The sequence below is a fragment of the Melanotaenia boesemani genome, chromosome 10 (genome assembly GCF_017639745.1).
Source record: "Melanotaenia boesemani isolate fMelBoe1 chromosome 10, fMelBoe1.pri, whole genome shotgun sequence".
NCBI classification, from domain to species: domain Eukaryota; kingdom Metazoa; phylum Chordata; class Actinopteri; order Atheriniformes; family Melanotaeniidae; genus Melanotaenia; species Melanotaenia boesemani.
This window is the reverse complement of record NC_055691.1, coordinates 26,628,100-26,642,873: the sequence shown is the minus strand read 5'-3', so window position 1 is coordinate 26,642,873 and position 14,774 is coordinate 26,628,100. Positions and strand designations below refer to the sequence as shown.

General features: G+C 39.2%; 1 protein-coding gene across 5 annotated transcripts in view; it reads right to left on the bottom strand.

The window, feature by feature from the left end:
• Positions 1-1,441: 1,441 nt before the first annotated feature.
• Positions 1,442-14,774, bottom strand: part of LOC121647635 (FERM domain-containing protein 5) — a 49,115-nt gene continuing 35,782 nt past the window's right edge. For 2 of the 5 annotated variants that reach the window (XM_041997237.1, XM_041997239.1), the window contains 11 exons: positions 14,635-14,713; positions 12,866-12,963; positions 12,143-12,266; positions 11,245-11,332; positions 11,006-11,094; positions 10,309-10,372; positions 10,095-10,186; positions 9,111-9,185; positions 6,994-7,062; positions 6,701-6,807; positions 1,442-2,310 (listed from right to left, as the gene is read on the bottom strand). In XM_041997237.1, the coding sequence (XP_041853171.1) occupies positions 1,724-2,310; positions 6,701-6,807; positions 6,994-7,062; positions 9,111-9,185; positions 10,095-10,186; positions 10,309-10,372; positions 11,006-11,094; positions 11,245-11,332; positions 12,143-12,266; positions 12,866-12,963; positions 14,635-14,713 (1,472 nt within the window). In that variant the 3' untranslated portion in view covers positions 1,442-1,723. The remainder of the gene's footprint in view (positions 2,311-6,700; positions 6,808-6,993; positions 7,063-9,110; positions 9,186-10,094; positions 10,187-10,308; positions 10,373-11,005; positions 11,095-11,244; positions 11,333-12,142; positions 12,267-12,865; positions 12,964-14,634; positions 14,714-14,774) is intronic. The other 3 variants (XM_041997241.1, XM_041997238.1, XM_041997240.1) reach the window with 3 other exon arrangements.

Here is a 14,774-nt window from a genome sequence, read left to right as displayed (position 1 = left end):
TACTACATCGCTGAACCTGGCAGCGGTCAATATTTCATGCAGTACGCAATATGAATTTATCAAAATAGCTGCCAATCCATTTGTTATCACTTAGCTGATCATTTCAGCCCTCATTTTGTCTTAGTATTGTTGATGAATTTCAGAGGGATGTTAGACCATGAGTCAGGTGATTTTTATTTGACAGGTTATTTGTGAGGTCATCAGCTCGCAGTCACCTCTCTGTTCTCTTCACCTAAAATAAGATGTGATCAAGTTAAGATAAAGATGTAATAGTTTTGCTGTAAATATATATCCACATTTATTTTGAAATAAGTAAATTTAGGAGACGATCATTAACAACTATGCATCAACAGAATACTGACTGATTGTTGGCAGAGTGATGGGAGGTGGGAGTGAATCTGGATAAAAGCCGTTTTTCGACCTACTTCCACATTTCCGTAAGTGCCTCTGACCTCACTTAAACACAGCGCTAAAAAAGGTATAATTTAATCTTCGATAACAAAATAACATCTCAGTTCTGTTAAAATATACATGGAAAACCTGTCAATATATATTAGGAAACAAACTAATTTGTACAAAAAAGTACATCATTACTTTTATTCTAGCAGTAATAATATTGTATGATACATAAACCTAAGAGCAAGGTTGATAGGAAACCAAAATAGATCAAACTCTTTATAGAAAGAAATTGAAATTGATCAAATTTCAATTTGATGAAATAAAAATGCAAATCAACTTATTTGGAGAAATAACCAAACAAATGAAGAAATGAGCACATTCAAAGCAATTAGTTATTTAAACCATATCAGCACATCTATCTAGGCTAATTTCTATTGGTGCCAGTGAATCTTTGCTCATTATGAGCATTTCTCTAACTGCATCAGACACTACTGGGACACATAACACTACTGGTTTATTTCACTTTATCCTTATAAAATGTTAGAAAAACTACTTGATCTTCATCAGCTGACCTTGTATATGACTGTATACTGAATTCAAATAATCTTAAACCAAAATGTTTTAAACAGTCTCCAATAATGTTAAAAAAAAGGCATTTGGTAATCACCCTGTCTGCTTCCTGTTTTGTGAACCTTCTCTACTTTTCCCTTCAAGCAGTTCATTGTTTTTTCTAATACGGTTAATCTGCTGTTTGTCTGATTGGGATGTATCAAAAGATTTTAAATCCACTCAGACTCTCTCACAGCAGTTGGCTTTCTGACTCTTACATAACTCACTTCCTTCTTTTAAATACGAATCAACTTCCTTGATTACCATTCATCCACTCGTCTCCTTCTCTAATGCAAATACATGTCTGAAAGCAATAAATAATAAACGAAGGCAATATCTGTTGCAATAAAATCTTCCATGAAACGAACTGCGTTTCAGTTCTTCCATGTACAGTGTGAATTTGAAAACATAAAAATACCTGAAATGACTGGAAAAAAAGGCTTTTTTTTTTTTTTTTTTTTTTTTTTTTTAAGAAAAGCAAAAAGAACGTAAGCGAACCGAGGAGGTGGTTGTTGGAAGGTGGGGTAAATCAAAGGGGAGGAGGGGAAACAGAGATCCTGACCCGGTGTTACCAGGAGTGGTCCAAGCTGTATGTCTGCAGGAGTAGGATGAGAGAAGCAGGGTTCATGGTTGGGACGATGCTGTCCACCACCACTCCGGAGTCCTAACTGTCTTCTCAGGCCCCCAAACGAGCTTACGAACACTACGACCGCACTCATTTGTCAATGAGCAACCCGCCCACCCAGCGGAGTTTGCAGGCAAACCATCGCCTGAGGGGACAAAAGTATTCATAATGGAACTGCTCAAATTCGGGGGTCTGGCGGATATCACTTAAAAATGCAATGTCAAGGTCTGACTCGGTGAGGATGATGAGAAGGAGGAGCAAGACAAAGAGGAGTCCAATGGTCACAAGGAGCAAACGGAGGACACTTAAGACAAACTTATTCACCTGTTCCACCTCGCTGAGGGCTGAGTCCCCCTCTGCACCCTCCTGTGTAGCTCTACTGTCCACACAAATATCACCCCCTTCCCCATGCATAGGCGTGCCTGCCTCCGACTCCTTCTCCTCCTCAATGCTGCAGGGTGCTCCGTTGATTTGGCGAGAGACAGCTAGCTCCATGCCATGCTCAGCCACAGGAGTGGGAAGGACGCTGTCAGATGGACTGTAAGCCTCGTCTGAGATAACCGCCATCCCCTCGCTGGAGTCTGTGGCCTGGCTCCGGGAGCGTGGTATGAAGGACTCCCCATGGGACACTGAACGCACAGGTGTAGAGTGGGCACTGTCACGTAAGGACTCCAAACCTAGTGGAGGAGTTCAGATAGGAGGAAAAAGACAACAATATTACACAGACTGTACAGCTCAATCAAAGAATACTAGTAAGATCTGAGCCGGTATGAAAAATACAGAGTTCCTTACTTAGTCTTTATTCAAGAAAGGATTCCTAACTTAAGAGTCATTTAACCCACTGGTACCAGTCGTCCCATGAGCAGGACATGAAAAATAAACATGTATTTTACTAAGTCTCCTTTGAAGCTTTGAAGCCATACTGTTCTCCAGTGGCAGATGATACTACAACAAAAATGGTCCAGTTATATCAGCAATTGTCCAGTACAAGTAGTACAGTAAAATAGTTGGTCCACAGGTCTTTATCCATAAAAAACAGTTTTAGATAAAAACAGAGGCATTTTAAAGGGTTAAAAAGCTAAAAGAAAAAAAATCAGTAAAGGAGGTAGAAGAAGCTTTGATCTCAACAAGGAGGCGTGACCAACTCCATTTTTATCTTATAATGAGCAGGACAGTGAAATAATTAGGCCTCGTTACACAATGTTCTCTATTAGAGATGGGCGTAATTATGAAACGTTATGTGATATAAACTGAAATCAGAGATGTCATAAATCAGAATGAAGGCTCAGCTCATTAGGGTTAAATGGTGGTATGTTCGTCAGCATGCATAATAGTGTCCACTTGCCATTCTCTTTTACGCCTGTATTTTGGTACATACTTTAATGTTTGATACTTTAATTAATCCTTATTTTAACTTAAATATATAAAACAGAGATATGAGTCAATAAACTCGCTTAAGTAAAATGACTCTAATTACCTTTTTCATGTATGTACTCGTCTTTTTTCCATAACTGGCAAATTAATAGCAGCGAGTAACTGAAACCATTAACAGAGGCTTTGGATCCTAGAGTACTACATATACATACTGCTTCAAATTTTAATATTGCAGGTGCATGATAAATAAAACATCTAGTTTATCGTGAAAGTGTTGAGTTACATCAGCATTAAAGAGCTGAAAGCAGTTGCATTCATTGCATGTATAATAGTTATGAACATAAATAATGAGCTGTACTTTAAAGGCAGTCTTCAGAGCGTTCCCATGTAGACAGGTATTCATGTCCTTATGGTTATTTTATATGCTGATAATTTTAATACAATTATCCTCAGTATTTAATATGAATGGTGGAGAATCTCTCTGCTGTCACCAGGTTATGTGACTGCTGGACAAGGGAATGTAAAAATAATATGAAACCAATTATAGGGGAAAGTCACCGCTACCACACTTTGCATTTTCCATTTGCTGAATACATTAGTGTTTTGGTTGCATTCATTTGTGGCATTATTACAGTGGGTGTGAGATGTGAGTGCATCTTTAACGGCATCTGTAAATAAACATGCTTGCTTAACTAGCCTTCATTTAGCATTCAGAGAAAATTTCTTGTCAGACATTTCCTCCTCTTCTTAATTATAAATGTTATAATTTATATAATAATCCTTATTCTCTGCTATTAGGCTGTTCTGCACAGACAATGTTTTCTTCAAACTTTGCAGCCCCTCACATGGACAGCACAGCGTTCACAGACACTGTAAATTACTGCTGGTACGAGAGGTTCCCACAGCTGTATGTCCAGCAAAGGTCTGTTACAAAGTGCAGACGCACAGTCTCCACTTTGATAGCTGCAACCTGATCATGCTTTCCCCAGAGGCAAATAGTCACCACTCAAAACACACATGAGCTGATATGAAAACTATCATAACAAACAAAAGGACACCTCCACTGAAACTAGAAGCAACATGCAAACTCAGTCTGATCAAGTGTACTTGTTGGGTCAAAAAAAATCTGACATTGCTCAGCAGTGAAATGACCAATATGCTTTATTTTCTTCATTTTAATCTACGAGTACTTTCTGAATGCCCATCTCAAATCAAACCACAGATCATCATTTCATCCTACTCCGAGTATGGCTATGTTAAAGTTTTGTAAAAGGGGCTCTCATTATTTTAAACTTCAAGCTATCTCTTTTAAAATAAACTAATTAATCCTTTCCCGTAATTTATTCTAAAACTTTTATTAAGTTCATTCATTCATTTTTTCTCATTCAATCACTTCTTATACCAGGTTAGTGGTCAACCATACAGTAGATAATATGGTTGTTGTTTTATCATTTTATATTTGCATAAGATTTTATGAGATGTTGGTGCATACACCCAAAATGCTCACATACAGAAGTGAATGCAGGTTTTTAAACATTTATTAAAAGAAGTGGTAAATTCAAGATAAAAATGACTGCTTATAACCAAAATAGCCAAATGAATCAAAGGTCCATCGTGAGACTTATTTTTAACATTTGCCAGCATTAAAGAGGATAGTGTAAGTAAAAGTATATAGAAAGCAAGGTAAGAGTTACAGGAATAACAAAGTGGTCAGGGGGTATCTGCCTTACTATTAGGGTATGTGTACATTCCCACATCAGATGTTCTTTTCTGACTGAACTGCTTTTCATTTATCTAACAAATTTGCCTGAATGGCTGAATTTCAAAAGAGTCCCTGTCTGCTCAAACCTACCAGCAACCATTCAGCAAAGTTTTAAAGACATGCCAGAGATACAGCTGAAAATCAATTTTGCAACAGAAGCAATAGTACAGTGCACGAGAGACGCTCTACAGTGTACATGTCATTGAAGATGAGCAATGGTCGAGTACATTGCTGACGATATCACATTCTCCAGAGAGTAAAACCAGCAACATTACACCTTCACTATAAAGAGAAAGGATTAAAATTTAGCTTTTGATGAGGAAGCAAATCATAAAAAATGACTTTTTACTTTTTTTGCTGGTAAAGTGAGGGAGATTATGTCCAGCACCTAAGCTTCTGCTGACATGACGTTATATCAAGTGCAAAGAAGAAGGTATTAAGGCCGGGTGGGTGTCAACAGCCGTCTCAAATCCGAACTGCCTCTGTTTTTGCTGTGTTTTGCTTTCAAAAACAGTAAAGGAAGCAAATAAATGTATTTGTTTGATAACATTTTTCTATAATCAGAGCTAAAAAAATTTAAAAACACAATTTTAACAAAATGAACTAGAAATAGTATATCTGGAGCAAAATGTAACGTGCAAAAAGAGTCTTCCAATTTAAATCAGCCAATTTAAACAAATCATGAGGGAAAATCAGAAAACACCTGTTCAATAATCAGGGAGCATAGACACCCACAAGCATGGTACTGTTCTTTCTCTGAAAAGTATGCTGATTAATAAGCAAGAGAAATGTTTAAAAATTGAGTGAGGAGAAACCCAGTGTTTTCTCCTCACTGGCTCTGTGTTTACCTGGAGTGCTGCTGGGTTGAACACAGGGAAGTGGAGTGCTAAGAGGAGGGCAGATGCTGGATGGCTCCTGAAGCCCTGTCAGGGCAGGATAGAGGGGCAGAACGCCCAGGGCCTTGCCCAGCATACGTGGCCCCAGGCTCAGCACGCGAACTTTCACATCCCGGTAGCAGTGATTGATCATACGCAGGTGGACGTTCACCCGGGTGGTGATGCGAATGAGACACTTCACCATGGCTGCAACATGTACGTGCCTATCCTGTCCTTATGGTCCCTTTTCAGAGTCCAGGCCACAAGTTTATGGCTTACTTGCCACTTGCAGAGGTGAAACAGGGGGGTTTCTGCAAGCAGTGCTATGACCACCAGCACTGGCCTCCTAGTTTGGCCCCACCCAGGCCAGTGACATACATGGAGCAGAAGACCCTGGTTATTTTCAGCTTGGGTATTAATACCACTTTAAGACACCCAGTCAGCACACTCTGGGGGTGGGAAAGTCTTGGCTCTCTTGAACACACAGCAAAGAACTCTAAATATACACAATCCACCTGCCACTGACCTCCATTTTTCTCTCTGCACAAAGAGTGCAAACTTGTAGAGCAGTGCTACTGGATGTTACTGTTCTACCTGAGGCCAAGCAGGGCTGCACGCCTGCTGTGACCACCTCACTGACAGAAACACTGACACCACCTGTTCTAGGCCAGAAGCCTGCAGATAAGCTGAATAAGTGACTAGCTGCCAGTATCTCAATACAACATAAACACATGCACATCTCTGAAATGCCTTATTGAAGTGAGGCAAACTGACTGACAAACACACCTGCCATAAGCCCCCCTAACATGAACTCGGAAAAATGGTTCTAGTTTCAGCTTGTGTATTTGAGAATGTGCACAAGTTTGTTCTCTCAAAAAGTGAAGGAATTATCAAAAATAGGATTTATAGCCATTTAAAATTTTGTCAACCAGACCAATTTTGCTGTTAAACTTAATACACGGGCACATCTGAGTGTCATTTATAGCAATAAACTGCAAGTAATGCATTTCCAAACTTCGTACTTCCTGTGTGAAGGAGCTTAACCTCATTTCTTACCCTCCATGATAGATATGTGTACAGCTCTCCGACGAGTGCGTGGTACACTGCTCAGCCGAGGTCCGTGGGTGATGGATGGACAGCTTCTGCTGGGAACAAGACCAGCCCTGTAAAGACAAAAACAACCGCAAATATCACTGTACTGGGCTGTGAGCAAAGGTCAAGTCAAACAGTAGCCAGCAGGCACTGCTAATATAAAGATATCAGCAGTAGTTTGGTGCCTAAGAAAATGAAGAAAAATCAAACAAAATTCAGATGAAACATTCTGGCCTGTCCTGAGTTTACAACTCTACCTGTGTATTTCTGGAGGTTCACGTTTGATTTTGGCACTCTGCTCCATCACCTCTTTAGCCACTCGCCCACTGTTGTAAAGCACAGAGATGATGCTCAGGATGAGTTCCACATACACACACAACCACACACCACGGTCTCACCCAGTGCTATGAAAACCATCACTGCAGTGGATGAGGCCAGTACACAAGCATCGTGACTGAATTAACCCGGTGAATTCAGCTCTGTGTAACTGAATTACCACCAGTCAGACAAATACAAACTCAGACTCGCAGACAAATAGGTCAAAACAATGTTCATGGTTTGCCCTTCAAAAATAAACTCAGCCAGTAACTGACTTGGCAGATGAGATGACCCTCAACTTAAAGACACTTTAAGTGTATTCTTTTCATATCCTCTTGTTGAATTACTGCAGTACATTTTAATCTAATGAAGCTTTTATATGTTAGGCATAAAATATCTTTTATTAACCCTCTTCACACCAAAGTCAATGGATCTTTATAATAAACTGCATCATACCTTGTGGGGGAAAAACCTATTCTGTGAAATTTGATTATATTCTATCGTTGCTGAACATTGACAATAAAATTTCACCTACAGAAACTCATTGATGAATATTTCAAAAAGTGTGCAATGAAAACTGCAACTTTTTTAACAACCCCTTTTTCCAAAAAAAGTTGTGAGATTGTGTTTAATGTAAATAAGATACGGATATGTATGTTTGTAAATAACCTAAACCATTTAATTAAAGGGCCTGTGGCATGTTTTTCCATGTTTTCTTGCTTATCTTAAGTGTTAAAATGACACATTGTATAGGGTTACTTTTGTTTTAGTACTGTTATGCAGGAGGAGCTTGTTTTATACTATAGATACTAGTTTTTCAGCAATCTGGCCACTATTATGTCATAGATTCTGAATTTCCTTGTATGGTCGAAGTCTCTACGCAGTGTGCCTCAGTATGGTATGCATGTTGACCACCGCAAACATTTCGAAAGAGAAAGTTTTCATGAACAAGTAAGCCACCACCAGAGCAACACAGTCACAAAAAATATTTGGATTTGTTTGCTATACATCACTGACAAATGTTTATGAATGTGTCCTAGTACAGCACTGGCTTTGCAGGGAGACTAATGCCAAGAATATACTTGCTTCTGAAACCATTAAACATGCCAACAGTAAAGGTGGTTGGTACTGATTAATTTTGAGATTATGGCAGGAAAAAAAAAACAGCTGCTGCTGTCGTTTATGGTTTGTAAGCCCCCTAAACCGAGCGCCATCTAAATTTTTCATAATTTGTACCACTTTGAATCCTCAGATCGTAAACCTGGTGAAACTCATCTCCACACTGTCTCTAGTGGTTACTCACATATTTCAAAATTAAAATGTGTAGCATTCATTTCTGCGAGTCTATATATGCCAGGCAGCCATGATAATCATGCATCCGCATGAAGCAGTATAATGTTAGTGTAAAGGTGAAAGTCAAGGCTGTTCCACAAGAAAAGGACATGAACCTCAAGCTGTTTCAGACATTTGTGTTATGTTGGCATTTATCATAAACATATTTTGCAAAGATCATGGGTTCATTAAATGAAAAGGAAATTAGTCAAAATACACTGGACTGGACTGTTCACTGGACAACTGGATGTAAGCATCATTACCTTTCCAAATATTTCCAGTGGGATATTTTCTGTCTCGTGGCATTTTACCACACTTCCCACATCTGCGCCTATTGACATGGGTGTCTAAAGTAATATATATATATATGGTGAGAAACTGAAAGGTATCTAAGACTAAGATGTAAAATACTGGAAATGGTAATGCCATGTCCACTTTAATTGAAAATAGTGCAAAGATTGGAGCTATGATTTGTCAAACTACAGTTTACAGAAGATACAAAGTGACAATGCCTCATATCATCAGTCCCCTTTATTTTCCCCTCTTTCTCCTCTGTCCTATGAAGTGTCAGTCCTATCCTCCAGGCAGAAGTAGGCTGACATTCCAGCACAGAAGGCCAGGAGGCCACGTCTTCTGGGAACACTTCTCTCCACTTCCAGCTGGGGTTTTTTGCAGTGTCCTCCCCTCCCTGTCATCAGTCATACTGCCTCGCCGTGTACTCTACCTGTAGCGGAAACGGCTGCCCTTGAAGAACAAGTTGCTGCTGGACACCGTGCGAACCTGGCTTGACTTCTCAAGCCTGTTGGAAGGGGAAAACCAGAAAATGATGAAGTCAAACGCAGTGGAATAAAGGTCACAGGAAAGAAAATTTATTGTTTAAGCTTCTTGCAGAATATTGCCCTTATATGACAACACGGTGTAACTGTATTTCACATCTTTACCAATGCAATTAGCCATCTGTGCACATTTCTGAGCACATTTTTTTATTTTCTGGATCACAGAACAAATCAGAAACTTGGATCAAATACCCTGTGGTTAAATAATTAATGTAATCTCCTTGGACTATAGGCACTGCATCCTCAACACGACTCCATACAGTATTCAATATGTTTATACTGTCATCGTCAGTGAGATATTAAAGTTTAATGTTTAATTTTGCAGGCAAAGAATATGTGGGCTTCCCAGAAACACAACTTCCCTATCATGCATATTCTTGCATTTTAGTCTATAAACTTTCTATTCCAGTAAAAACTTAATAAGTAGGAGGCTAATTAAATAAAATAAGTTTAATCACTTATCATAATTAATTTTTTTCCCTTTTATCATTTAACACTCTCACATATTCTTCATTGCCTGAGTCTTCATTGCTGCATCACATTCAGTCACTGAGTTCATGGTCTGTGTTTTTAATCATCTTCCCTGAGCAGAACAGAGCAGAGGAGACCTAAGCTATTATTCATAGCTGAGGCAGGGGAGCCATATCTCAGAAGGAGCGCAGAAGTGCTTGCAGTCTCGTGCCATGTGCAGTCATTCACTAAAGGTCAGCAGCGGCTCACACCTCTTTTCCTGCTGATAAACAACCTGAAGGGAAGGGCTTTTTAAGGGCACCAAGGCACCATGACGACACTGCTCTGTGATGGGGATGTGGTTAAACAGCATGATGTCACGGTAAGAAAAGAATCTGGTGAAAGAAGATTTGGAGACTCACTTGTAAAAAGCTTGATTTTCCACTCCACACTTCCAAAGATGTTTGCATGCCTCCGGAGTGGGTGCAAAGTATGTCAAGATGATCTTTTTGTCCTGCACGTTGGAAATGAGAGGGCGTGCAGGACAATATAATAAACTGAGACAGAAAGCTGCACTCTGTAAACAGGGTCATCAGAGCAAGTCTTTACCCTACATCCACCAATTCAGGCTCTCACCTCCTTCTGATTTGCATATATGTGAAAAGTCTTGCCTTCGAACTTGAGTTTGGTCACCTCATTCCTGTGCAGGAGAAAACGCAGCTATGGTTACAGCGAAGCAGAAACAGAAAGCCACAGCCTCTTTAAATATTCATGAAAACCACTTTGAGATCACATAAACAGTCACAGTGCTTCATGTTTAGCTGACAAAACATATTAGTGATAATATTCCCTGCAGATGGGGAATGCACAATGAGGGGAACCTTTGTGCAGCTGATGGAAAACAAACAAAGCCATTATAAATACAGTAAACACATTGCATAACATGTGTGGTGTTATACTGGCGACAGTGAACGTCTGGATTAAAAACAAACATGTTGAATAGAAATGCATCATGTCATACCAAATTTCATTTAATGAATGTAGCATTTCCTTGATTTTAAATGAGACGATATGCAATACAGGTAATTATATTACTTGTATTAGCCACATTACCAGTGTAATTAGCCATCTGTGCATATACGAGTCCCCAAATCTTGATACAGGTGGAGGCAGATGGACTGTGGCTGTTCAACCAGCAGCATTGCACATGCTGTTTCATGTAGACTGCTATTCATATAGCACAGGTATGGCAAATTACATCAAACTGAGGTGTGTTTGCATAATTGAGTATTGTGCTTGACCCACATGAGAAAAAGGTCACCTACTGGCTTACCATTTGAGGAAATGAACTCTCTTGTTTCCTTGAAGCACCACGAAACCAAATGGCGTGAAGGCAAGAAAAGCAGGGTTCCCAGACACATCCTGAAATGCACATTTCAAGATAAACAACCCTATTTGGATACAAATAACTCATAAATATGTTTCAAAATGTACTGTGTTTCCTGTGGGAGACATGTTGAAATGTTTACTGTCTAAAAATAGTACAGCAGTAATTGAAAAACACCATCTTACCTTGCATGGATGAGGATCAACACCATATGTCTCTAGCATCTGGGCTTTCTGCAGAAAATTTCGCTCTGATGTCTCAGGTGTCTGTCCACTGAGGAAGAGCAAATGCCTGTGTCAGTCCACTATGAGCATTAAAAACCAAAGATATAATGTCTTATAAAGGCAGATCAATTGAATTACATTCAATGAATATAGGAAGGCTGGAGGAAACAGCGATAATACTCAGTTAAATGAAGCAAATAAAATGTGGGTTGATTTATTTATTTATTTATTTATTTTAACCCCCTCTGGTAATTATATTAGTATTAACTGTCCCTACTTGGTGGTGAGAAAAGAAGAAACCACTAGTGGGCAGCAGAGTGTAATGCTGTTTGTCATTCTGCTCCCATAGCATCCAAATTACACCTGGTTGATGTTTTTCCATCTCTATTGTGCCTTAGTCATTTAACAGAAATATATGTAACAGAATATATTGTTTTTCTCTTGACTCCTATACATTCAGACCAACAGTAACTACATCTTTACTAACACAAGAAATCTATTGGCTTTCATATAGAAGAAATGATCAAATATTTCAGTATAAATGAGCACTGATCAGTGCATAAATTAAATGCATTTTCTAGTGTAACTCCTCAGTAAAAGTGGCATGATTCTCTGTGTGTCTACACAATGCTGCTCTTTTGAAGTTATATCCATCATAATAACTGTGCAACCCCAACTGACTGACTGGAGAGTGGAGAAAAGAGGGTCTGTCTTTGTTCTCTGCTGAAATATTTGACCATAGACTAAATGTGCCTTATTACTACAGTCAACAGTGAAACTATAAGGAGTAATCTGGTCTGCAAGTGTGTGAAAGAAACAGGGACTGAGAGTACAGGTGCAGCTCTGTCTCTTCTCTTACATCATCTCTGTCTTGTGTATGTCTGCAATCCGGCGTTCCAGCTTCTCTGATTGTTTTGGGAAGAACTGGAATTTAGAGCTGTAACCTTCAGGATGTTTTCCAGGGTCGTAATCACCGATCTCAGCTACAGGAGAAAACAAAAAAAGGTAAATGTAAAAAAAAATAAATAAAAAAATTCACAGATTGGAGGGGGACAGAATTATCCGTGGTCCTTCATGCCACATTGCACTCCCTCAGATGACCCTGATGCTGATTTGTCTCTGCAAGGAGAAGCTGACTGGGCAGCCCATCTTTAATTTATCATCTCTTCCTTCAAAGTACTCGCCCCCCCTAAAACACTGTGCTCTCTGGGAAGCTTGCTGTGCTAGCTTAAGTCATGAGTCTGTTTGTTTTTCTGGTTGTGTGTGGGGTGAGAGGATGGTAAGACACAACATAAACAACATAACACGTCTTGTTTATTTAACAGTGTACAAGCCATAAAGTTAATTATACAGAACAGAATAATCTTTAATGATGTGTGAGTGCTAAAAATCACACAAACTGAATGTAAAAATCTACTTAAATGTCTCAAAAGTTAAGAGAAAATAAACACAACTGTAAATTGGTCTGCTGAGGTGGCGGTTTTCATCAGCATGGTGAACTACAAGCATAACAACAGAGAAGTTAAAGACAGTGAGCGGCAGAGAGTGGGACAAGTCATTTCCACCTGTCACTTTCAATTACCTTGAAGGATGTAGGCAGCCAGCATGGCCGCATCTGAGGTTTTACACAGGAGACGACCATGGTAGAGGTCTCTTTTGATTTGTAGGAAGACAAGATATCTACAGAGGACAGAAATCATGTCAGACACTAACAGGAATTCGGAAAGTATCTTTTAAAGACTTCTTAAAGGAGCAAATTTCTTGATGAATCCGCCTACGGAATAAAATGACAGCTTAAGACAGAGCAAGAGCAGCAATATGACAATCCTCAAAAGCTGCATGTTGTGTTCACCTTCCCAATGGGTGGTTTAAATATTTCCTTTTGAATTAGTTGAAATGCGGCTTTTGTTTTGGGCAGAGGAGGATTGGAGGGCCCCGAGGGAAAAACTGCTCCTGATGCTTTTCTTAAAGCCTCCAGCCTAATTTCAGACTCACTTGGTCACTTCTAAACCATGAAATCCTAACAAGACATTTTCAACCAAAAATTGTGAGAATTGTAATTACTATTTTCATTACATGCTTTATTATCATTATCATTTTTAGATAACTCTTAATTAATTGAAATTAGAGAACATATGTTTTCAGGAAATAAGCCATTCGGTCAGGCAGGCCTGCCTCCTACAACTTCTACAAAAGCTAGGGATGTTTCCTTTATGGAGAAATTCATTAAAATGCAGCGTTTGCATGTTGTCACACAGCAGGAGGTTCAACAGATCCATTTCTAACTGTGAGAAATAAAATATGTAGTCATTTTGGACTAGTAACTGCCAATGTTATCATGATATGGCACATATACTATACAAGCTTAGATATTTAATGCTCATAGTATAGTATAGTAGTTCCTAATTATAAAAACTCTTTTATTTACAATGATAAGTAAAACTACTGTAAACTACTGTATATCACAGTAAATTGAGAATACATATATATATATATATATATATGTGTGTGAGCAGAAACTGGATGGATCCTGTGTGCGACTGGTTTTTACCCCCACCCTCTGTGCTCTGACCTCTCTACTGTCATAATCATGTATCACTCTGTCCTCCTTCCTCCCACTCCCTCTTTCCCTTCACACTTTCAATCAGCGCCCTTGCCCCCATCTCCTATATCCACTCCATTCATTATGTACTCTCTACATGCGGTGCACATTGCATCTCATTACACCTCAGAGACGGAGTGGACTCCTCTGCCTACAGTCAGTAATGAAAGCATGAGTACTCTGAACACACATCCAGCAGCTGGCTGCACTCAACATCATCAGGAGGAATTGTCTGCTTGTGACTTTTACCAATTTCTGCAACAGAGTTTGTGCAAGTATTGCATTATTGGGGCAGGATCTCATTTTAAAGGAGATATAATGGGGATAGGTGTGTGTGTGTGTGTGTGTTGGGGTGGGGGGGGGCAATTTACACACAAAACCCGAGCGTTATGTTTCTTTTAGTGTTCAAGCCATTTTCTTAGGGAGCTACCCGGAAAAGCTTTTATATTCCTGTTTGCCTCTTTAAACAGTGTTCTGTGTAAGCATTTTAATTATGAAATGACCATAAATAATGTTTCATAAAGAGATGCTTTATTCTCTCTCCAAAAGTTTTGCATTATGATTTGTGTTGAAGTGGAAGGTGATGGAGTACAGCTACTTGATCTGACAAAAGATGGCAGTCTTTCTATGAAAATAATTTTCTTTTTCTTGTTTTAAAAGTGAATCACAAAAGTTGTAGCTGTGGAGAGAAAACAAAAGCCCAGAGCCTCTGTTTGCTCATCTGAGGTGAATGCTAACATAGGCATTACCGAGTGATTTCCTCCTTGAGAGCTGCAGGATCAGGAGGGTAGAACTTGACTCTCAGACACATGGTGAACGGAGGTTGAGCTACAAGAAACAGAAACAAAAGCAGACAGGAATACTGTCATTTTCATGCTTACACATCAAA